At 36.3% G+C, this 25074-nt stretch overlaps 1 protein-coding gene across 1 annotated transcript in view; it reads right to left on the bottom strand.

Annotated features, from left to right (window-relative positions):
- Positions 1 to 223: 223 nt before the first annotated feature.
- LOC112589102 (uncharacterized) overlaps positions 224 to 25074 on the bottom strand; it is a 29094-nt gene continuing 4243 nt past the window's right edge. The window contains exons 3-5 of the mRNA XM_025301116.1: positions 5540 to 5720; positions 2003 to 2109; positions 224 to 364 (exon numbers count right to left, since the gene is read on the bottom strand). Coding sequence (XP_025156901.1) covers positions 224 to 364; positions 2003 to 2109; positions 5540 to 5720 — 429 coding nt within the window. The remainder of the gene's footprint in view (positions 365 to 2002; positions 2110 to 5539; positions 5721 to 25074) is intronic.

Below are 25074 nucleotides of genomic sequence, written 5' to 3' on the forward strand. Positions count from 1 at the left end.
TTTCTTTTCCATAAGAGGAGATAACGTAATGAAGGAGCTACGAAACATTGCAATAAGAGATTTTCAGCGGCTGGCTTTGGAGCGGCTGGCAGAGCACATTGAACAGCATTGTATAGCTTTACAGGGATCATAGAATAATTACTAATAAACATTTTTTTTACCTTACTTTCTTTTGTTTATGAGATTTTGTTTATGAGAAAAAGTCCGAAACTTTTTATCCACACTATGTATACGTATTGTTGTATCCAAGACACAAGGTTTGTGGCAGCGTCCCGTTGTCCGCGAGCCTTAAAGCATTTGATCGATTGAACAACTGAAGAAGGATTGTCTGGACGACGGAATCAACCAATAAAGGAGAGATCAGCTGACAGAGAAACGTTGACAACGATCTTAAGAATTTTGCGTGAAAACCTGAGCTTTTGTATGCTTGAAAAGAGTTCTGTTATTATAAAATAATAATAGTTCTTCCTGAACGAATTATAATTATTTTCGTAAACTCGGTACGCGCGGAGTCGGTCGTGGGTAACAGTATACATTATATATTCTATTCAAGCTTTTCTTTCACTTGTTAGTTGGTTGACCTTTTGATACGTTTCTTTTGATATACCAGGTATGTAAATATAAAACCGGAATTTTTGTATAGAAAATACACGGTTATTGTATGAAAATGATAAAAAAATATTTTATTCGAAATATTGCCCATCGCTAGCTATACATTTTTCCCACCTGGCTGACAATTTGTGGATGCCACGACAATAAAACTGTTGCTCTTTTGAGGCAAACTAGTCATCGAGCCACTTTCGTATATTTCCGTAAGAAGTGAAGCGCTGCTGAGCAAGTGCGTGCCGCATCAATGCAAATAAGTAGTAATCGGACAGAGCTAAGTCTGGTGAATAAGCCGCATGCGAAAGTATCTCCCAACTAAACGCCTCAATCGTTTCCTTGACCAGTTTTGCTGTGTGTGATGGTGTATTATCATGAAGCGAAATCATTTTGTGTTACCTTTTTTGATATTCTGGTCGTTTTTCACGCAAAGCTTGATTCAAATCGATCATTTGTTGTCGGTAGCGTTCAGTATGAACGGTTTCGCTAGGTTTTAGCAGCTCATAATAGATCACACCCTTCTGATCCTACCAAACACAGAGCATTGTCTTCCGTCCATAGCGATTTGGCCTTGCAGTCGATGTCGATGGTTCGCCTGGAGTTACCCATGATCTTTTACGCTTAGGATTCTCAAAATATATCCACTTTTCATCGCCAGTCACAATTCGATGGAGAAATGACTTTCTTTTGTACCTGGCGAGCAGCATTTCGCAAGTGGTTTTTCGGTTTTCCTGCTGTCTTTCATTCAATTCATGTGGAATTTTATTTTCCCATCTTCTGAATCTTTCCCATGGCTTTCAAATGTATGAAGACGGCTTCTCGTGTCACATTTAATTGATCCGCGAGTTGTTGTTGCGTTTGAGCGTCATCCTCATCCAACAATGCTTGCAATTCGCTGTCTTCAAATTTTTTCGGTGGTCTTCCACGTTCTTCGTTTCTCAAAATCGCCACGTTTGAATTTTTTAAACCACTCAAAGCACTGTGATTTACCAAGAGCATGCTCACCGTAAGCTTCGATAAGCATTCGATGCGATTCTGCAGCAATTTTCTTCAAATGGTAACAAAAAATCATTTGCTGTCCGCAAATCGTAGCTTCCAGGCACAAAATTCGACATGTTCAACGCTATTACAAACTATGCTGTTGTATGAAACTTGTATTGTTGTGAGTTGAAAATCTTTGTCAGATGTCAACAAATGGAAATGGCGCCAATGACGCGGTTTGACGGTAACTACATTGACAGCTAGGGCCATCTATAGGCAAATTCCGGTTTCATATTTACAAACCTGGTATTAAACATACTTTTGATATATTAGAAAGCAGCAATGATATATTACAATTTTATAGTTAGTTTGTACATGATTCATTTAGAAATAAATTAACAAATACGTATTCTTTTACCTTTGCTTGGTCTGGTTCGGATATAATAATAAATAACTTATTGCCCATCCATAATCGAAATGGAGAAGGATAAATATCCATAAGCTTATACAGACAGGGCAGTAAATCTGAAACTTTTTATGCTTGAGAAGTACATTACAATGAAGCAGTTGTCTATTTAATTGTATTAAAATTATAAAGAATATAATAAAAAAATTAAAAAGAATATAATAAACGTCATATAATTTTAACATGAAATAATAATATTACATATATAGTTTCCTTTTATTAAAATATTGTATAATTAAGTAAAGAGACGGGAACCATTTACCGATTTCAATAATTGTGATACATATTGTTATAGTTATTACTGTGAGTAGTAGTTAGTAAATTTTCAGTCTCAGTACTTGTTATTGTTGTTTATTGAAAATTATTAAAAAAGAGAGATTCTAATAATTTTATAGCTAATATTTACGTTTAAAACTTAATTGTTGATGTATAAATACGGTTTCAGAACTAGATGGCCAAACTTTAAGAGCATATTCTACTCATTGTAAGGATGCAAAAGATCATAAAAACATGGGTCTAGGAATGATCCTTCTTTTCCAAGTTATAAACACTTTCTATTGACAATAGACGTTGATAAGAACATTTCATTAAAGAAATTGTTGGAAATAATTTCTTTTTGCAATAATGCATACCTCGCATCGACGTCTCGTGAAGTGTTAAAAACATTCAAAAATTTCTGGAATATTTTGTGTTTTGTCATATAAAGCGATAATACGATTTCTACAATAGCAACAGGGTCTCATAAACAACCTAGCAAACATATTATTACATGCAACATACTTGTTACTTGTAATTTCCTATTCAACAGCTGTTATATAACGCATATGTCATATAACAGTTAAATTGTTAAGTACGAAATTACAATTAACAAGTATGTTACATGTTACATTGTGTTTGCTGAGAAAAGTTTTAAGATGTTCGCATAAATAAAAAGCTAAGAGATGGAAATCTAACAAGGGGAGGACGCATCGACCGGGAAACGGTTTGGAACGAAACTTACGGAGTTAATAGTACATGACTACTAATAACTCATGCTAATAGCATACGACGCAATATCACTTCGTTTTCGAGAAAAAACGGTCTAAAGAAAAGAGTCAACATAGTGTATGAGTTAGTAAGAAGGATATCCAACGAAGTGGCGTAGCGCAGCAGCGAAGGTAACGGACTACCGAGGTGACGGCTGATGTTCGATCCCTGCTGTATGGCTTTTTTTCTATTCTCTAAGCATAAAAATGAAACAGAAAACATTAATAAGTAATAAAACTGCGTTTCTTAAATATATTAGTGTTTGTTAAATATACTATTAATGATTTAAATTGCAAAAAAACCCTAAATCTTATCTGTAAAATATATAGTGTATGAGAACATTTTTATATAATAATAATTGCAATTTTATATAAAAATAATTGCAATGGAAATAGGAGTAAAAATATATATTTTCGCTGGAGGATTTTTCGATAATAATTCATTATTCTCGTAAATAGAATTCGCATATACGAGAGCATTAGTGAATTCACTTTTAAAATCTTCATTTTCAAAAGATCTTTCTTCTAACAATTCTACACCAACTATTTTGCTTGTTGAAGGATTCTCTGACATTGTTATGATACATGTAATTTAAATATGATCACCGAATTGCTCTGTATCACTAGTAAACGCACGCTGCTGCTTGCTTTACTGACGACTGTTCCGATGCTCGAATCATTTCGTCATTCTTAACGATCGTTTAGAATGACACAAAGGAAGTTTTTGGAGGGGGATTGCCAGAAGAGATAAAGACACAACATAACTTCAACACAACACGACTTCAATACAACATAGAGAATTGTAACAGAAATAAATATTTTATATATACGATATAAGATTACGAAAAATTATCTCATACTAGTTTTACTCTTTGCGATCGGCTGATTTCGAAGAGATCGATAAACATGGATATCTGTAAGTTGATCTAAACATTTGAATCTAGCATCGGGAGGATAGTTTTCTATCATTATCGCTAGCCTCATTTGCCGTGCCGCACGCCAGGCGATCATAAATGCCAGCCTGGCGGCATCGACTTCTACGACGACTTACGAATGCCGCCACTGTGGCGGCATCGACCGCAAAGGGTTAGTAGCATTCTTATATATTTCATAACAATATTTTTATTCCTATTTCCATTGCAATTATTATATAAAAATTTTCTCATACACTATATATTTTATAGATAAGATTTACAGTCTTTTTGCAATTTAAATCATTAATAATATATTTACCAAACACTAATATATTTAAGAAACGCAGTTTTATTATTTATTAATGTTTTCTGTTTCATTTTTATACTTACAGAATAAAAAAAACCATACAGCAGGGATCGAACCTCAGCCGTCACCTCGATAGTCCGTTACCTTCGCTGCTGCGCTACGCCACTTCGTTGGATATCCTTCTTACTAACACTTACACTTTGTTGACTCTTTTCTTTAGACCGTTTTTTCTCGAAAACGAAGAGGTATTGCGTCGTATGCTATTACCATGAGTTATTAGTAGTCAAGTACTATTAACTCCGTAAGTTTCGTTCCAAACCGTTTCCCGGTCGATGCATCCTCCCCTTGTAAGAGGCGAAACAATGGACATGTTAGGTATTATTAACTTTCTCTGAATACGAGCGAATACGAGAGATTGAATACAGGCGTGTTTGAAAGAGAATGCAATTTTAATAGTTGATCGAACAATCCACAAGAAAAATTGTAGTTACGCAACAAGTACACCGTTCTTTTCCATTCTTTTCTTTCGTAAATGCGAGAAGCGAAAGCAAGAGATCAAAAGAAGTAACTACTGTAAATCATGTGTAAGATGTCATTTATGCCGTTGCGTTCGAAAACATTTCTCTACGCTAATATTCATTAGGCGCGCGAACATTCAAACACAAAAATGAATTTATTAAAATTCCTAACAGGGACCTCCTCTGTTAATCCATCTATTGACGTATTTATTATTTAAAAATTCTCGAACAATGCGACTGAAATATGCTGACGATATGCTTAATAAAAATTGTTTACAACTTAAGAAAGTTACGTTTCTGGACCCACATGTTTGCATGACTTTTTTCATCCTTATAGTAGAATATGCTCTTAAAATTTGGCTACCTATTTTTGAAACACCATGTAAAAATCATTTAAGAATAAATAAAATAAATACAACTAGGAGAAAGGACAAAGCCCTTTTCCTGACATCTTGTATACGTTCATGTATTGACAAAATTTATCAAAATTTAAGTTTGCCAGTATTGGAAAATGAAATCTAGGTTACAGGTGTTTAGGGATATATGTGTTTTTCAATATGTAGGTAAAATTAACACATATTGTATACATGTAAATTAACAATAGCTAACAATCATCATTATGAAGTTCATTTTAATGCTTTTCTCTATATTATTATAACAAAATCACATCTTGAAAATGGTAAAATGTAAAAACAAAACGATAAGTTTATAAATGATAATATTACCGTCAAAACTTGTCTGGAAAAAATAGTAAGCATTTCCAATAATTGGATACGCTTTCGGACCTGGTAGAGCGTTTGCTGCTTGCATGAAACGTAATCGTTTACGATAATACAAGATAAGGTGATATGTACCAATACATATCAAGATGACCGAAACGTATGCAAGCATCATGAAAATGTTCAACTGAAATGATAATTATACATAGATACAAAATACATATAGACATAACATACACACAGGATATTAAAAAAAGTCAGTCAAAATGTATCACTCTAGAATAGACAGCACATTATATTGAATAGAAAGTATCTAGTAAACAGAAGTCGGAAAAGCAATACTCTCAGAAATATAAACGATTTTCGATTCTGGAAATGTAAGTTATTTGTATGTTTCTATTGATCATGTATTATATCTGTGTTTACAATTTTGCAAAATTCTTTCATTTCAAAATTACTTTCCGAATAATTAGAATTTATTTCGAATACTTCCTTAATATTAGTTTTAGTTTTCTTACTATTTTCTTACTCTTTTCTTTACTTCTTACTATTACGATCGTTAAGTGAAAAAATTGTATTATATAACAAAACAAAACATCTATATTTTGACGTAAATCAAAGTCAGTATCGGTAGATGAACAGAGCTGCTCAAATGAAGTATATTTAACCCATTAAGTCCTGTACGGATATACGGACACTTTTTCATGACTTTTTTCAAGAGCTTTCTTTTTTACAAACCGGTCCTGCAAAAATTCTAGAACAATCATTTCTGAATCACGTAAAATTGAATTTGAACTTTCATAATCAGTCAAGAGAATTTTTAAAAAATGCTACCTATATTGCACATCTTTCTGAATCATTCAATGGAAAATAACACATCTTAAATGTTTTTTCCACGAGTTGGAGCAATTGTTTGCTGTACAACTGGGCATTTTACACTTCTATAAAGCAAATATTGTCAAAGCTTTTTTATATGTATGTATATATGCATGTGAGTTTAAGGTTAGGATTATAAAGTTAAACATAAGTGGTTCAAGGTTAAGTATTGACTAAAAAGTCGACTTAATTATTAATAATTTACTTAATAATAACAAAATTTTAATATTAAATATTGTATGTAATAAAACTTACATAAAAATTGCGCAGAAATATCGTCCCCAAAATGCATATAATGTGGTACTGTGCGGCACGCGCTCATAGATATAGAACCATGCCCACGAAATAGAAAGTTTCCTCTACTATTTCCCTATTATGCGGCCAAAGAAAAAAGATGGCGGTCCAAAGAACCAATAAAAAATCGACTAATGATGTCCATATTCTGACTTGAGGTACTCTAGTCTGCACTAGAGAACGTAATGACTGACGTTAAGGTGCAATCAAATTTACTGAATGAAAATCGAATTGAGTGCAGCACGACATGCGGCAAGCTTGCGCTAAGAAGTCGAAAAGACAAGCACGAAGAATCGCGGCGCCTAACGCTCCGAGAGAACCAAATAATGTGTTGTAAAGTCCGTATCATACTAGCGACTCGCGGCTGCGACTGCGACTGAGATTGAGATTGCGATTTCTTGTTTTCCAATCACACTTGCGATTGGCGATCGCGGCTGCGGTTAAATACTGTTAACATACTATTACACGTACAATCCCAGAGAAGGGGTTTATATTTTACGAGATCTATTAAATAATAGTCTATCTCCTTATTAAATTGTTTTGACATTTAAAAAAAAATATACATAACACATAAAACAACACAGATATAACCTTATTCTAATGATCACCAACTTCTACATACTATTAAATAAATGTGATTATGACGAGCGCGTCACGTGATTATACGGAGTTCTGTGATTGGTTGCGACTGCGGCTGCGACTCGAAAAATGGACAGCCGTCCAAACGACATTCGTGAGTTGCAGCCGCGAGTCGCTTTCTGATTGGTCGAAGAAGAATCGCAATCGCAATCGCAATCGCAGCCGCAGCCGCAGTCGCTAGTGTGATACACGCATAACGATCCACCGGCAGCCGTTTTAAAAACGAGACGAAAATCGCGACGACATTCCCATCGAGATACCCGGGCAACTCTCGGCGGACAGGTAAACACATGTATGTGCCGGATTGGCTGTTTCAGCCTCGTTTGATTCACTGCTCACGTGAACCTAGCATGAAACACCGAATAGTGATCGGAAACTAAGCTCGCAGGGCTCACGTGAACAGCGGATGAGAGAATATTCGTGAACTTTAAAAACCTCACAGGTCCAGGCGAACATACCGCCCGCCTTGAAACGTAGGTTCAATGCTCGGTACGTATTTAAAAAGAAAATACCCGACACACAGCTCCAGCAGCCAATCAATTAAAATGAATCAAACGGCAAGTGTTGGCTCGCAACGCAGGAAGCCGCCACCCGCCCTGAGCCAACATTGACAGATACAATAATTACGACTTAAAGCAATAGGAACGCATGATGAACATATTATACTCGTTAAGTCGACGGTGAAGTACATTCAATGGGAAGCACGCAAAGCTTCCCGATCGGGCGGACATAACTTAACGCGGCGGTTTTAATGGTGACGATGCGAATTAATTCGTCGGCGCCAGGATGAACCTGGCTAACTCGGCCGAGCTCCTACTTGCACGGCGCGCGAGTCGGGTTGCGCAACAAGACGAGACGGCTTATTTGCATCGACGGAGTCACCTTGCGCCACTTAGTGCGTTGTTGGAGAATGTTGATGTAATCACTCGCCCATAAGCGCCAAAATCGTTCGGAAAACTGGCAAACAAGTTGTCACCGAGACAACCGGTTTTCGGGCAACATGAATATCGAGGGTTCAGGAACGAGGAGGAACAGTGAGCGAAGATCCTATTAAAAAATGTCCCGGAGTCAGGTATTGATAGTCATCGAATGAGTCCGATAGAGGTGCGATCGGCCGAGAGTTCAGACAAGCCTCAACCTGGTAAAGAAGAGTGGTAAATTCTTCGATTGACAGCGTGTGATCTCCTATCACACGGCGTAGATCAGAGCTCGGCAAAGTTTTCAACTTTTGGCCGATTCTCGGGAGCTACGTCTCCTCTTACCGCGGCGGATCCAGCAACTGACAGTCGCGGCTCGCGATTTCAGGACCGTTAAGATCATAAGGCGCATCTATGCATTGCCTACTAAAGATGCGTTCGGGGAGCGCGTCGATCAGCGCTAACGCGTCATTCAATCCTTGTACATGTAATGAGCGATAAGGATAGAATAACGTGTTAGCGTTGACAGCGCGCTCCTTTAACGCACTTCAAAGGCTGAAAAATAAATGTATCGATACGACTATATGTATAATATTTCGTACAAACTTGTACAAGTATATATATATTTTTTCTTATATTTTTGTAATTAGAAGGTACACAATAGGTTTCCGCGTCACCCATGAGGTACTATTGCCGACGCGTTTTTTTTTAATGGTATCCCCTGTAAGCCTATTCCACTGAAGAAGAAGAGAAAAACAGCAACTTTTGATCGGCAATGGGAACTTAAAAAGAAGAAGAAATTAAACCAATTTTCGAATACTGTGCGACTGTACAAGTGATGAAATATCAACATCAAAGTTTGAAATGCTTGCTAGCATTAAAGAGGATAAAGATGCATCATTTAAAGAAGAACGTTTATCCGTTTTCGTTAATTTCATTTTAGAAAAAAAGCTCTCGCATAGATATGTGGAGCCGAACATAGAAAAAATACAAAGACTAAAATTTATTAAAAGAGGATAAGAAGATTGCTTTAAAATCTTAAAAAAATCCATTCCTTTTTCTGGCCGCGCCTTAAGGAAAATATCAGTTTGAAGACGGCAAAGTTCCTCTTAAAATTTTAATTTCTGTTCCTCAATTTGAGCGGTGACAGGATTTTCAAAAATAATTAAATCATTCCGAAGTATTGCGATATCACTAAAACGTGTTTCGAATTGAGTTATTATTGACTCAAGAATGTCAATGTGTCGTTTGAAATGAATTTTATTATGTTCCTCTGCAAGAATCTGGCAACATGGAAAGAAATGGAAAATATGTTGTATTAAATGATTTTTCAGTATTATTAATTTTCTCTGAAAAGAATCTACACTACTAATCAATTCAGAAATATTTTGATTCGGCTTTTGCAGCTTTAAATTTAATGAATTGAGATGAGTAATTAAGTCATTTATTACTGCGAGTTCAGAAAGTAATTCTAAATTAGTGAAAAAATCTTGAAATTCTTTGTATTTTGTAATGGAATGTTCTTGCAAGAAAAGGAAGACTTCTTTTCTCATTGCAAAGAACTTCTCTAAACATTTACCAGCACTAAGTCAGCGAACCTCACAATAAAGGGGTAGTGTAGGCTGCATTATGCTTTGCGAGAAACTGTTGAAACTTTCGATGAGAAAGAAATTTGTTACCGCCCTTAATAAAATTTATTATTTTTGTCACCATTTGCATCGCACTACTTAATTTCACAGCTTTCCCACATAACGCTTCTCGATGAATAATACAATGAATCATAGGAATATTAAAATTTCGCTGCTTAATTATTAATTTCGAAATTTAATTATTATCCGCTGCCTAAAAAAAGAAAACATAGTTGTGTGTAACATCGCCGTTGACAAATTGGAAATCCGAAAGCGACAGAGACAGCGTTGCACACCTACGCAGATCAGCAACATTTTCTTTTGGTTGCTTTCTCTCTCTCTCTCTTTCTCTCTCTCTCTCTCTCTCTCTCTCTCTTTCTCTCTCTCTCTCTCTCTCTCTCTCTCTCTCTCTCTCTCTTTCTCTCTCTCTCTCTCTCTCTCTCTTTCTCTCTCTCTCTCTCTCTCTCTCTCTCTCTCTTTCTCTCTCTCTCTCTCTCTCTCTCTCTGCTTTGAAACCAACAGTAAGTTTTACTTTCTTTATTATCTACCCTTCCTATCACCATTTTATTAATTCCCCTTATTCTCCTTTTTTTTCCTCTCTTTCCTTTTCTCTCACACATACAGACACACATACACATACAATCATTCGCATAACTATAAATTGTCATATTTTAAACCGCGCCGTTATATCATTTTGTTTGTCATCTATATTTTAATAAATTTGTTAAATATCTAATTTTCCATTAATTAATTTCAAAATCACCCCACCTTCCAACAGTCGACTCATGGTCCTATTCCCGATAAAGGGATTCACGTCCCTGACCGACAAACGGACCCCTCGTCGTACGTCAGCGAGCGAGTAAAGGGACCCGTCGGGTTCCTGACACGTTCCCTGACACGCGTGTACGAACGAGGTTCACTTTTACCGCGAACGGCAAAGTTACGCTCCTCCTCTAGGACGTAACAGAACCATTACAAAAGAAAAAAAGGACGAGAAAGAAATACAAGTACCTCCTGATATAAAGGTAAATTGATTTGTCAAATTACTTTACTCTTATTCCTTTTTTTATCCTGTTTATTAATTTTTGAATTGTATTTTAAATAGGATGTATCAACATACGAGGGTGGTCCGATAAGTTAGCTACAAAAGAATATAAATTAAAAGAATATAAAAAAAGAAAATAAATTAGCCTACAAAAGAAAAACGAAAATTTTGGAAAAGTGGCGATTTATTTCTCAACATAGTCTCCTTTTAGCTCGATATACTTGACCCAGCGATGCTCCAACTTCTTTAACCCGTCTGAAAAATACGTTTTCTCGAGGTCTGCGAAGTAGGCCTCCGTGGCAGCGATGACCTCCTCATTCAACTCAAATTTCTGCCCGGCGAGTGACTTTTTCAAGTTTGGAGACAAAAAGAAGTCGCACGGGGCCAAATCTGGAGAATACGGTGGATGGGGCAGCAGTTTGTAGCCCAATTCGACCAATTTGACCGTGGCGAGGGCGGAGGTGTGAGCCGGTGCGTTGTCATGGTGGAAGAGCACTTTTTTCTTCGCCAAATGGGGCCGTTTTTTCTGCAATTCGGCGTCGAATCGGCCCAATAATTCGGCATAGTACAGCCCTGTGACCGTTTTGCCCTTCTCCAGGTAGTCGATGTAGATCACACCTTGTGAATCCTAGAAAACGGTGGCCATCACCTTTCCGGCCGATAGGACAGTCTTCGTCTTCTTCGGAGCACGTTCGCCGGGTGAAGTCCACTGTTTCGACTGTTCCTTGATCTCTGGTGTGTACCAGTGGATCCATGTTTCGTCGACGGTCACGAAACGACGCAGAAACTCCTTCGGATTGCGCTTAAACAGCGTCAAACACTGCTCTGAAGTGGTCTCACGGTTGCGCTTGTTGTCCGGAGTGAGCAAACGCGGCACCCATCGCGCCGACAGCTTTCTCATGCCCAAAATTTCATGCAGGATATGACCCACGCGGTCTTTTGAGATGCCTACTGTCTCAGCTATCTCGCGCACCTTCAATCGACGGTCTGCCAATACGAGATCGTGGATTTTTGTCATATTATCCTCCGTGGTAGCCGTTTTCGGGGCACCTGGGCGTGGCTCATCAAAAACCGACGTGCGACCACGTTGAAACTCGTTAAATCAATTTTTGACGGTCGCCATCGAAGGAGAAGAGTCACCGTACACAGCATCCAAGCGCTTCCTGATTTCGCTGCGCGATTTCCCTTCCAAAAACAAGAATCGAATCACCGACCGATATTGCTCTTTTTCCATTTTTCTAAAATCCGCGGACACGCCCGCTTCCACACGCGGTCAAAACAAAACTACGAGTCCGATTCGGCTGAAATTTCGACGGTAGCCGTCTACGAAAATGTACTACATGATAGTAAATTTCTCTTGCGATAGTGGCGCCATCGGGCGGTGAGGCTAAGTACTTATCGGACCGCCCTCGTAAATATCTCCACAACGACTTAAATTAAGTGGTCGAGAAGAAAAATTGAAACGTGAAAATAACATTTTAAGATGTAGATTATACCGAAGAAACTAAAAACTGTCAAATATAAGAGATATGTTGCAGCGTTTAAAAGATGCAGGTAACTCATCAGATGAGTTAGAAAAAATACTCTTCACATAGTTTAGTGGTTTGAAATTGGACTTATTAAACAATGAATTGAAGAATAAGGATAAAAAGTTTGAGAGAACGTACTCAGATAAAATAAAAATGTTTGCATCTACGTTATATTTTTACTCTCCAAAAGCATACAATTTTGTTCGTGAGTACTTAAGTCTACCTCATAAAGTAACATTACGGAGATATGTTGCACATTTTTCTTGCGAAGCAGGTTTTCGTGATACCGTTTTTCAGTTTCTAAAAAAAGAAAGTATTGATTGTGACTATTTAAAAAATGTAGCTTTAATAATAGACTCAATATCCATTAAGTCTAGTGTATTAGGTGTACAACTTTGTTTCCGCCGTTTTTTCCCGAATTTCGAGGCTTTATTGTAAAAAACTGGTTATACATTTATGATTCAAAGTATTGTCCATCGCTGGCCACTACTTTTTCCTATCTCTCGGGTAGCGTACGAATCCCGCGTTGAAAAAACTGATCGTTTTTTGAAGCGATCCACGAATCGATCCAATTTCTTACTTCTTCATAAGACCGGAAGTGCTAATCAACTAGGCCGTGTGCCATTGATCGAAACAAGTGATAGTCAGAGGGAGCAACGTCTAGAGAATATGGCGGGTGGGGTAGGACTTCCCATTTCAACGTTTCCAAGTATGTTTTGACCACTTTTGCATCATGGGATCGAGCATTATCATGCTGCAAAATCACTTTATCGTGTCTCTCGTTGTATTGCGGACGTTTGTCTTTCAATGCTCTGCTCAAACGCATTAATTGCGTTCGATAACGATCGCCTGTGATTGTTTCAGTCGGTTTTAACAGCTCATGATACACTACGCCGCACTGGTCCCACCAAATACAGAGCATGACCTTGGAGCCGTGAATATTCAGTTTGGTCGTCGACGTGGAAGCATGGCCGGGATATGCCCATGATTTTCTGCGCTTGGGGTTATCGTAATGAACCAATTTTTCGTCCCCAGTCACAATGCGATGCAGAAATCCCTTCCGTCTTTGCCTTTCAAACAACTGTTCACAAGCAAACAAACGCCGTTCAACATATCTCGGTTTCAACTCGTACGGCACCCAATTTCCTTGCTTCTGAATCATTCCCATGTCTTTGAGGCGTTTTGAAATTGCTTGTTGAGTTACTCCCAATGATCGTACCAATTCTTCTTGACTTTGACACGAGTCTTCATTAAGTAATGCCTCCAATTCTGCATCTTCGAAAACCTTCTCTTTTCCACCGCTATGCCGGTCTTCGACGTGAAAATCACCGTTCTTGAAGCGTTGAAACCACTAATGACACATTCTTTCACTAATAGCGGCCTCACCATAAGTATCTAAGAGCATTCGATGAGCCTCAGCCGCAGATTTCTTCATATTAAAGCAGAAAATTAAAACTTCCCGCAAATGACGAGAATTTGGCTCGTAAACTGACATTTTCAATCGAGAATAACTTTATGATGCAAACACAAATCGACTAATGTTTCTATGGGGTTATATTGACAGCTGCCCAAGTTTATTGCATGACATCTATTTATTTCGACCACTACTTACCGCTAAAGCCATCTATAGGAAAACGGCGGAAACAAAGTTGTACACTTAATAATTTATGGCCACAATAATAGTGTATTAAAAGGATATGTAGATTATGGATTTGTTACGTCCTAGAGGAGGAACGCAACCCTTTCGTTCGCGAGTAAGGCGAACCTCGTTCATACACGCGTGTCAGTGAACGGGTCAGGGACCCGACGGGTCCCTTTACTCGGGCATCGACGTACGACGAGCGGTCCGTTTTTCGGTCAGGGACGCGAATCCCTTTACCGGGGATAGGACCATGAGTTGACTGTTGGAAGGGTATATGTGATTTTGAAATCAATTGAAAAAAAATGAAATATAAACAGATTTATTAAAATGAGTATAATAACAAAATGTATTACGGCGCGGTTTAATACAATTGATGAATGACTGTGTATGTGTATGTGTGTGTGTATGAGAAGTGAAAGAAGGAGGAAATAATAAAAAAAAGGAAGGAATATGAGTAAAGAGTTAGTCGGGTGAGGAGGAGCGTGAGTGGTCGGGAGAATTTAAGGGGGTGGATAATTCGGAAAAAGAGACGGGAGAATACGATATTGAAGGGGTAGAAGGGCTAGAAGCGCATGTAGGAGACGAGGGAGGACTAATAGGTAGACGTCGGAGTAAAAAAGGGGGTAGGAGTGTCGGGTCTGGGTGAAAATCTGTTTCAAATGAAATATTTATGATGGAACGGAGATATTGCAGTTGGTGTTCGAATTCATATAGATCTCTAGTCTCGTACACCGTCTCAAAGAAATGAAGGACTTGTTGGATGGATACCACAGAACGACAATAATGGCCCACTAAAAATGTATTTCAATAAACGGGTGGAACCAATAAATAAGAGTATATATATAAAAAACAGAACTTACTGCTGACTCCTGTTATCCCGGAGGTGAGCAAAAATAAAATTGTAGTTTGATAGCTCCTGCTCGGTAGGTTAGATTGTGCTCGTCCACTCCCTTCCGTTTGTCCAATTATGACACAAACACTAATATATATTTTTTTTTTATTTCTTTGAATATTTGCACAACCTTAGATATATGAGTTAGAAATATTATCTGAATATCTGAATCTTGAAAACAGAATATCCGAGTGAGAGTGTGACTGTCTTTTTCAGAGAAGAATTAGAAGTAGTGTGTCGCGGAGGCGGATTACCGCGGTTTTTATAGTGATAATCGGAGGCAGAAGCTATCAGGGTGGGTAGAGAGATGGCCTTTGAGGAAGGGGTGAATTGGTCTTAGTGGGAAAAAGTCTCAGCCATTAGCAAAGTTAAAAGACATCGTGGGAAGAGACAGTTAGTTTTTGGAGATATGAATATGGAAGGGCTAAAGGGTGGAGCGTGGGTGTCTCATAGTTTTAGGTGGATATATGATTGGCTGAATGAATTAGGCGCGACAAGCGTGGAGGTGGTGGATTCTTGAGATAGAGAAATGTATACAAGTGGCCGGCTGGAAAAATCAAAATGCCGTAAATCAAAGGCTGAGATCAGATTTTACGACTATCAGTGAAGTAAGCTTTGTTGGTTGACTGATAGGGCACATATGGTTTTGGATTGGGAAGATGTAAGTTTCAAGTTTTAGAGCAGGAATGCTCTGTGTTGCTTTGTTTTACTGAAGGTTTGTTAGCGCGGAGTTTCAAATTTTTATTTCTAGGACGACGGACACACTTGGCGAACACTACCCAGATATAAACTTTAAACGAAGACGTAGATTTTTACAACAGGGCACTGTTTCCTGTTATGGAATTTTCCCGAATCGCCTTTCATTTGGCGCGACGGCTGTTCGCCAGATGGGTCTGTTTCCTAATTTATATTTATATATGTATATATTCCTATTATAGTTATATTAGGAGAATATAAATCCGCGAGAGGAAAGAATTTTTACTAATTAAATCTACAGGACGTAACAGATTTGTTGGGAAAGACCTAAAATTACAATATAACGAAACAGATATTGCTTCAGAAGCTCTAGTATTTCAGATTGTTTCATACAGCACTAAATTTAAGATTCCAGTAGTTCACTTTTTTGTAAATAAAATTACAAGTGACAATCAAAGTAAATTACTTCTTGAGGCAATAAAAAGATTGTATGATGCAGGAATCATAGTGCGCTCTATTACTTGTGATGGAGCAAAAGTTAACTTTTCTACAATGATAAATTTAGGCTGTTGCTTTACCTCAGAAATAATGACAATTCATTTTAAACACCCATGTAATAATTCTAATATATATGTAATATTTGATGCTTGCCACATGATAAAATTATGTAGAAATGTTTTCGCAGAGAAAAATTTATATTCAGCTAGTGGAAAGATAGCGTTTGAATATGTAAGAAATTTACACAAGATGCAAGAGGAAATTGGTTTCAAATTTGCTAATCGTTTGAATTCTACACATATCGATTATAACAATAAGAAAATGAAAGTTTCTTTAGCAGCGCAAGTGATAAGTTGTACTGTCGCTAATGCTATTGACTATTTAAGAAGCGATAAATGTGAACTACTTCAGGATAGTTACGTGACTACTGAGTTTATCCGAATATTTGATAGATTATTCGACTCGTTGAATAGTAGGAATTCATATGGCAAAGAATTAAAAGCACCACTTTCTTTGTCCAACTTTAACTACTGGAATGATGTTTTAAATGAATTAGAAATATACATCCGTAATCTAACATGTGAAGGAAAATCAATATTACAACATCAAAAGCATACTTTTGCCCTTGGATTTTTAATTGATATAAAAAGTATTCGTGGACTAGCAATAGATCCATTGAGTAAAATAGAGAAACGTTTAAAATATTTTCTTACGTATAAAACTTCTCAAGACCACATAGAATTATATTTTTGTTATCTTCGCTCACGTGGTGGTTTTAATAATAATCCTGATATTCAGCAATTTCTGTGATTTGTACGGCGACTTTTATATAAAAATTTTGTGACTGCAAGTCTTAATGCTAACTGTTCATCAGATATTTGTGGCTCTACACCCATTTATGAATTTCGATCAAACAAAAGAATTCTCTGTGAAAATACTGTTGATGATAGCGTACAATTTATTGATGAAATGCTTCAGGTTCTTAATGAGAACAATTTATCGAATTATGAAGAAAATATTCTCTATTATATAAGCGGTTATATTGTTTCCAAATTTGTGAAGACATGCAATTGTTCTTATTGTTATGAAATATTACTTGCGCCATTCAATGCTCGAGACCACGATTACGTTAATAATTCAAGTGATCGCGCGTCTTTTTTCACTTTTATAAATAAAAGACAGCTATGTATTCCATCCAGTATTGCATATGAAATAGTTAAATTCGCGGAAAAAATTTTCAAAGAACTTCATGTTGGCTTTATGGGATACATTCATTTAAAAAACAGAATGACTACAATAGCTATAAAATATTTTATAGACAACCCGATGAGAACGGGACGTGTAATTCATGTCGAATCGACATGGATGATCCACGTCGATTCGATGTGGATTTTACGTGGAAAATAGGGTGGCTCAAAAGTGGAACTCGAATCTACGTAGAATCGACGTGGATATTTCGACTCGATTTTCCTCATAGTTTCCACGTAAGATCTACATATATATTTTTTCATAAATACATTCACATACGTCATGAAAAGTTCAAGCGTTTTCAAAACGTCTTTTAAACGTTTATACTGTGGATTGGATGCTATCTAATTAGATATACTATAGTCAGATATAATCTGAGTTGTGATAGTTATAAGAATAACTAGTAACATGATTGACTTTAAAGACAAACTATTATAAAATATACGAGGGTAGTCCCAGAAGTACCTGACCTGACGTATTGATAGCGGTTGTTGTTTGAAAAGAATGACTATGGTAGAAAGTACCAACCTTATAAAGCTTAAATTTGAAGTTTGACGACGCTACGTTGTTTAGTATTTGTTTGGCAGCCATCAATAATGAACGCTCTCAGTGAATTTGTAAACATGGAAAAAATTAGTCATCGTTATGTGATACAATACTTTCATTTGAAAGGCCTCAGTCCAACCAATATGAAAGTAGAGCTAGATTCTACTCTGGAGGAGTCTGCTCCTTCGTTTACAACAGTAAAATATTGGGTGGCAGAGTTTAAACGAGGCCGTACGAGCTGCCAAGACGAACATCGCAGTGGTCGACCAAATGAGATGACCACGTCAGAAGTGGTGAAGAAAATCCACAAAATGGTATTGGATGACCGTTGACTGAAAGTGCGCGAGTTAGCAGACATGGTAGGCATTTCAAAAAGTGCTGTACATCGCATATTGACTGAAAATTTGGACATGAGACAGCTGTGCGCAAGATGGGTGCCGCGATTGGAACAAAAACAGCGTCGTGAGGATGTTTCAATCGAGTGTTTGGCGAAGTTTCGCAGCAATAAGCCGAGTTTTTGCGTCGATTTATAAGCATGGATGAAACATGAGTCCATCACTTCACCTGAGACGAAGGAACAGTCAAAACAATGGACCAAGATGGCTTGATGGCTATTTTGAGGAGCTCAACGATTCCCACTATAAACAGGGTCGAAGCTATTGAACATCGTTAGGAAAAGTGTATTGAGCTAAAAGGAGACTATGTAGAAAAGTAAAGATATTTTTTCCCAAATGTTTTGTGTTTTGTTTGTATGGTTAGGTACTTCTGGGACTACCCTCGTACTTATACTGATCAGTACGTTGACGTATATCTTACTGGAAAGCACCCGTAATGTCGTAATATCCATGTGCGATTATAATGTGTAATTATACAACTTGCAAATGAAGAAAAGAAAAAACGTCAATATAAAAATGTACATTATTCATTTATTTTGCATTTTATAATTTATGAAGTAAGTAATAAGTAGAGAATAGAGTGGCATATCTATCAGCTTCCAATCCAAACATTATATCGATGTTCGAATTTTCTAATATTGTCCTTGACAAGTCATTATTATTGATCCCATATCATGAGGTTGTTCAAAGATATTTCATTAATATTTATATATTAATCATGTTTATATCTCGTTTCCAGAATGAGACATTGGAAGACACAAGCTTTTAAAATTATTATTTGTTTCATATTTTTCAGAAAGGGGCAATAGCACTATTTTATATTTAACGTCATGCAAACACCCTTTTCTTAGTGATCCAAGCTTGTTAACAGTATATATATTTAAACAACTGAAAGAAAATGGATAAATGAAGAAGTCATGTTGTTCTATGAATTTTCTGCCAAATAAATAAATGTTTTTAGTATTGGGTTGGCAAATAAATTCGTTCGGTTTTTTAGAGTAGAATAAAACATAATTTCTTTATACACAAGATAAATTTTAATCAATTATATATTGACCATCTTTATCGATGACCTCTAGCCATCTTTCCATCAACTTCATTATGCCGCGTTCGTAAAACGTCTGGGGCTTATCGGCGAAAAACCAATCCAAGTGGTTTTTAACGGCCTTTTCATCCTTGAAGGTTTTCCCGTTCATAGAGTTTTGCAGCGACCGGAATAAATGATAATCGGAAGGGGCAAGATACGGTGAATACGGAGGATGAGGCAAAACATCCCAGCCAAGCTGAAGCAATTTGTTCCGAGTGGTCAATGACGTATGAGGTCTGGCGTTGTCGTGATGGAAGACGACACCCTTGCGATTTGCCAATTCTGGACATTTTGTGCGGATTGCTTAGTTCAATTTCGTCAATTGCGAACAGTATACAGTTCAATCAATCGTTTTGCCGGACGGTAACAGTTCTTAATAGATGACACCCTTGAAATCCCACCATACGGAGAGCGTTATTTTCTTCGGATGCAATCCCGCCTTCGAGGTTGTTTACGGTGACTCGCTGCTATGCCCCCATGATCTTTCACGCGTTATATTATCGTAGACAACCCATTTTTCCTCACCCGTTACTATTCGTGTCAGAAATGGGTCATTTTCTTGGCGTTTCCGTAGCGAATCGCAGATGGATATGCGTGTGGTGAAGTTAGCCTCGGTTAATTGATGCGATACCCAAACATTAAGCCGAGAAACGTATCCCAGCTGGCGCAAATGCTTTTCTACGCTTGTATGGGATACATTCAATATCGTAGCAATCTCTCGTACCGATTGAGATGGATTTACTTCGATTATAGCCTTATTATCACTTGAATTAATCTCAGTCGGGCCAGCGGAGCGGGGCGCATCATTGACGTCGAAATATCCAGAATGGAAATTGGCATACCACTTTTGGCATACGCGTTCTGTTAAGGCATCATCTCCATACACACGGCATATATCTTTATGAGCATCCGCAGCTCGTTTGCCTTTTTTAAAATAATAGAGCAAAATGTGGCGATAATGCATGTTATTTATTTCCATGTTCACAGCTATGCAGCACACACAATACTGATGTTAGCCAAACCAAATATAAACAGTGAAACATAACCTTTCAAATGTGTATTCGATTTGCACGATAGCGCTGAGAAAAGAAAAGCGAATCCGCATGAAACTTACACTGAAACAAAAACCGAACGAACTTATTTACCAACCCAATACATTTTACAATATTTTAAATTTTAACAACCTCATTATCTTTCGTAAGACAGTAAGAATCACTAGATTTCAATCGAAACATTATATCTGATATGTTCGAATTTTCTTGTACTGTTGTCCTTGACAATGGCATGTATTCCATATCATGAGATTGTTTAAAAAATTTCAGTCTTTATAGATGGAAGATGAATCTTAGCTGTTCTTTTTATCATACGACAAACAATTTGTGAAAGCGTCCTACCTGGAGCATGAAGCAAATCCTTCAAATGTCCCAGAAAACTTTCATACTTAAATGAATTAAAGTTTTCAAGATTTCCGTGTAATTAGCAATCCGCAACAACATATATCAAATGATAAACATTATAAGTGACAAAACTTAATTCAAAAATGTAGGAACTGTGCTCTACAAATAGCCTAACAAGGGGACCCTCAGACCTGTTAATGAAGGATTTTTATGGCTCTCGAATATATTGTAGAGGGACTTCCCCTGTGCATGAGGGTCAAAGGATTTTCCTCAATGGGCTTTAGTTTCGGAGAACAAAATTTTGAAGTTCCACGCGCCGTAGAATACCCGGTATGTAGCAGCAACTTTCGAGTCAGCGGACGTGGCGCAGCGACTGCGGTTGCGGCTAATACACCTAAGTGTAGGACCTAAGTTCGGTTCTCACCATTCTTTTTTTTTATCAATTAGCAAGAAATGTTCACAGCATATATCGTGATATTCGTAATAAGTAAGACTGTGTTATGATTATGTAGTATTTAATATGTAAGTCAATTCTAGGATAGAAAACTGAAATGCGAAGAATTGGTGGAGACAAATGGTATTTTATTATTGTATGCAAATATAGTTATAGTAATATTAAATAATTCTTACATCACTGATTCCTCTGTATGAAATGAACAATTTTCAGGGTGATACTTCTCATAGAAACAGGAAAAACATAAATTCACAGAGCACCATGCACATCGTATAAAAGCATTTTCCTTACAGGCACATGGTTGTTTTAAAAGCGAGATGGAAGAAGAAGAAATCTCATCTGGAGGTGTATCTGTTAATAAATTGTTATTTTGCATCAAGGTCTCACAATATTTAAACGCGTTTGTCACTTCTCCCTTGAATTTGTCGTCTAATTCCATTTTATCAAAATTATCCAGTACACAATACCGCTTCGATCGTTCTCTCTCGGGAGCCTTGAACGAGTGAAAGTGACAAGGCTGTTGCTCCTTATTAACGGAGAAGCCGACGTCCTCACTCTTTTTTAAATCAGGTACCACGGTCTTTTGACAAAGAATTCTTTGTTGGGCTTCAGGTCGAATGCAAACGAGAAACCAACGGCCAAATTCAAACACGTTGAATCCTCTGCTATACTGTCTCCATCAAAATATTGGAGTGTACAGCAAAGCAATGCTTAACACATTGGATACAAAACAAATAATATTTAAAATCGACTGCGATACTATAAAACGGGATTTATAAGTGAAGTATGAATAATATCACTGTCCTTATTTATTACGAATATGTTCTTATTTATCACAATATATGCAGAAAGAAATACATTTTCGAATGTTAATGATTTATGTTTTCCGGTCTCGCCTTTAAAACAACCATGTGCCTGTAAGGAAAATGCTTTTATACGATGTGCATGGTGCTCTGTGAATTTATGTTTTTCCTGTTTCTATGATAAGTATCACCCTGAAAATTGTTCATTTCATACAGAAGAATCTGTGATGTAAGAATTATTTAATATTATTATAACTATATTTGCATACAATAATAAAATACCATTTGTCTCCACCAATTCTTCGCATTTCAGTTTTCTATTCTAGAATTGACCTACATATTAAATACTACATAATCATAACACAGTCTTACTTATTACGAATATCACGATATATGCTGTGAACATTTCTTGCTAATTGATAAAAAAAAAGAATGGTGAGAACCGAACTTAGGTCCTACACTTAGGTGTATTAGCCGCAACCGCAGTCGCTGCGCCCCCTAATTCGAAAATTGCTGCTACGTACCGAGTATTCTACGGCGCGTGGAACTTCAAAATTTTTTCTCCGAAACTAAAGCCCATTGAGGAAAACCCTTTGACCCTCATGCACAGGGGAAATCCCTCTACAATATATTCGAGAGCCATCAAAATCCTTTATTAACAGGTCTGAGGGTCCCCTCGTAAGTAGTTTATCTATATCAACAGCGTAATGTTTGACTAATATGGGGTCTGCCAAAATGCGAATAGCACAAGCCAGTAACAGAAAATTACGATATATTTCTTGATAAGGAAATTGTTTGAAAATAAGAAAGCTATCATTACATAGATTATCCCCCTTAAATGAAAATTCCAATTTTTTATTATATCACTTTTTTCTACCAATTAATTTGAACCACTTTTGTCTAAAACATTTCATTTGCCTAATATTGAAATATTGGAATATTTAAGGAAAACTTGGTAATTTTTACAACATTTAATTTACGACATCTCCCTAATTATTTATCTGAAGAAAAAGTGGTACTAAACTTTTTATTCTATTTGATGTCAAGAATATATTATTATAATAGTGCCCTGACTTTTGTTAATTTGATAATTTTGAAATTTCTAAACACTGATAAGTTAATAAAAGTTAAGGTATTATTGTAGCAATATATTTTTTAAACAGAATAAAGTAAAAAGGTCTAATACTATTTTTTTTTTGACAAATAGTTAGCGAGATATCGTAAGTTAAGTATTGAAAAAATTACCAAGTTTTCCTTAAATATTCCAAAAAATATTAGGCAAATAAAAAAATGTTTCAGACAAAAATTGTTCAAATTAATTGATAGAAAAAGCTATAATTGGTAGAAAAAGCTGTAATAAAAAGGTGGGATTTCTATTTTAAAAAATTGATGATCAATGAATATCTCGAAAGTGGCGTCACCTGTAAACAAAGTGCTATCGCTGTCTTATATCTTTATATTTCAAACCAAATAATTTTTGTTTGAAATATTTTTTTCTAAAGTGTCGCGTTTACAAAAAATCGGCTGGTACGAGTGGTCTGTGATGCCCTGTATAATATATAAAATATAATAATAAAATATAATATCACACACACCAACATTATACATATGATATTACAAAAAAAAAGTTATTTTTCCAGTAATTATTTCACTATATAACTATAACATAAGTATCACATATTGTTCTTAGTGAGCTCAAATGTATTATGGCCACTTTACATATGGACGCGTCCGAAATACGCTGACAATATTAACAATGCTGTTTTCGCTTTCCGGTATAATTTCCAATATGCAGCAAGATAATAAAACTTATTGTCTTTTTCACGAAAATAGGTTCTACAGAATTATTGACTTCCGGCTAATCTCACATATTATTCCGAGGTAGTGCAAGATCAGCATATAATAATGCACATGGCGCTTGGTTATTAACTTACTTTCGACTTATATAAATAAGAAGTCATTAAAAAAGAATTAATATTAGCAAGCATTAGTAAAATGCGCGATAATTGACGGAAATGAAAATAAAATTTATAAAATATGTGAAATTTTCTTCATCGTTTAGTGATGAATTTTGAAAACTATCTTCAATGAAATTTGTGTTTGTACATCAAGTAAAATTAGTGTTAAGTTGATCAGAATTCCAAACTTACTTTCAATCTTTACATTCAAATAGGTTATATTATTCTGTTAATCACTACATAATATTGATACTACAATATTATAAATGCGTTCTGTTTTCCGCGTTGCTCATCATTTACTGACGATTTTAGAACGAGTAATACGCTAGTCTTACAAGTAACATTACCCAACTGACCGATTTGAATGAAACTTAACACACTTATTAAACACCGAAAAATATTAAATACGTGTTTTTTTGTTTTGGGCTAAATACGCTTTTTAGGGGTAGAAAGCACCCCTCAACCCCTGGAGGTGGAAACAGTTATGGCTAATTATTTCTGAAACGATACATTTTCTGAAAAAAGTGCTTAGGACCAAAGTTGTAGAGTTCAAAGTGATGCACTTGATGGCGACTTAGAAGTCGACCTTGAGGTCGATTTTTAAGGTCAATTAAATTTGGAAATAATTAGCCGTTGTCGGACTTTGACCATATCCTGTATCTATAATCAGTAATTTTATGCGTTGACTAAATCTGTCTTCAGAATTTATTTGTTGCGTTATTTTCCTAAAAAAAAGAAAAAAAACCTGACGTAATGGGAAAATAGGCGCAAATTTATAGAAAAAATAAGAAGGAGAAAAAAGTTTTGTAAGTAACTTCAGAATAGAAGTAAAGATAAGAAAACGTAAAATGTCACTCTAATTGTAAGTCAAACATTACCTTCATGCTATATTAGAAATTTTTAAATTTTTTTAAATTTTTATTGCTACTCTGGAATTATCCACAATACCTTTTACTCTTTATTTTGTATTAGGATTTCAATCAGACATGATCAATTA

Source organism: Harpegnathos saltator, unplaced genomic scaffold, assembly GCF_003227715.2.
Source record: "Harpegnathos saltator strain DR-91 unplaced genomic scaffold, Hsal_v8.6 scaffold402, whole genome shotgun sequence".
NCBI lineage: Eukaryota > Metazoa > Arthropoda > Insecta > Hymenoptera > Formicidae > Harpegnathos > Harpegnathos saltator.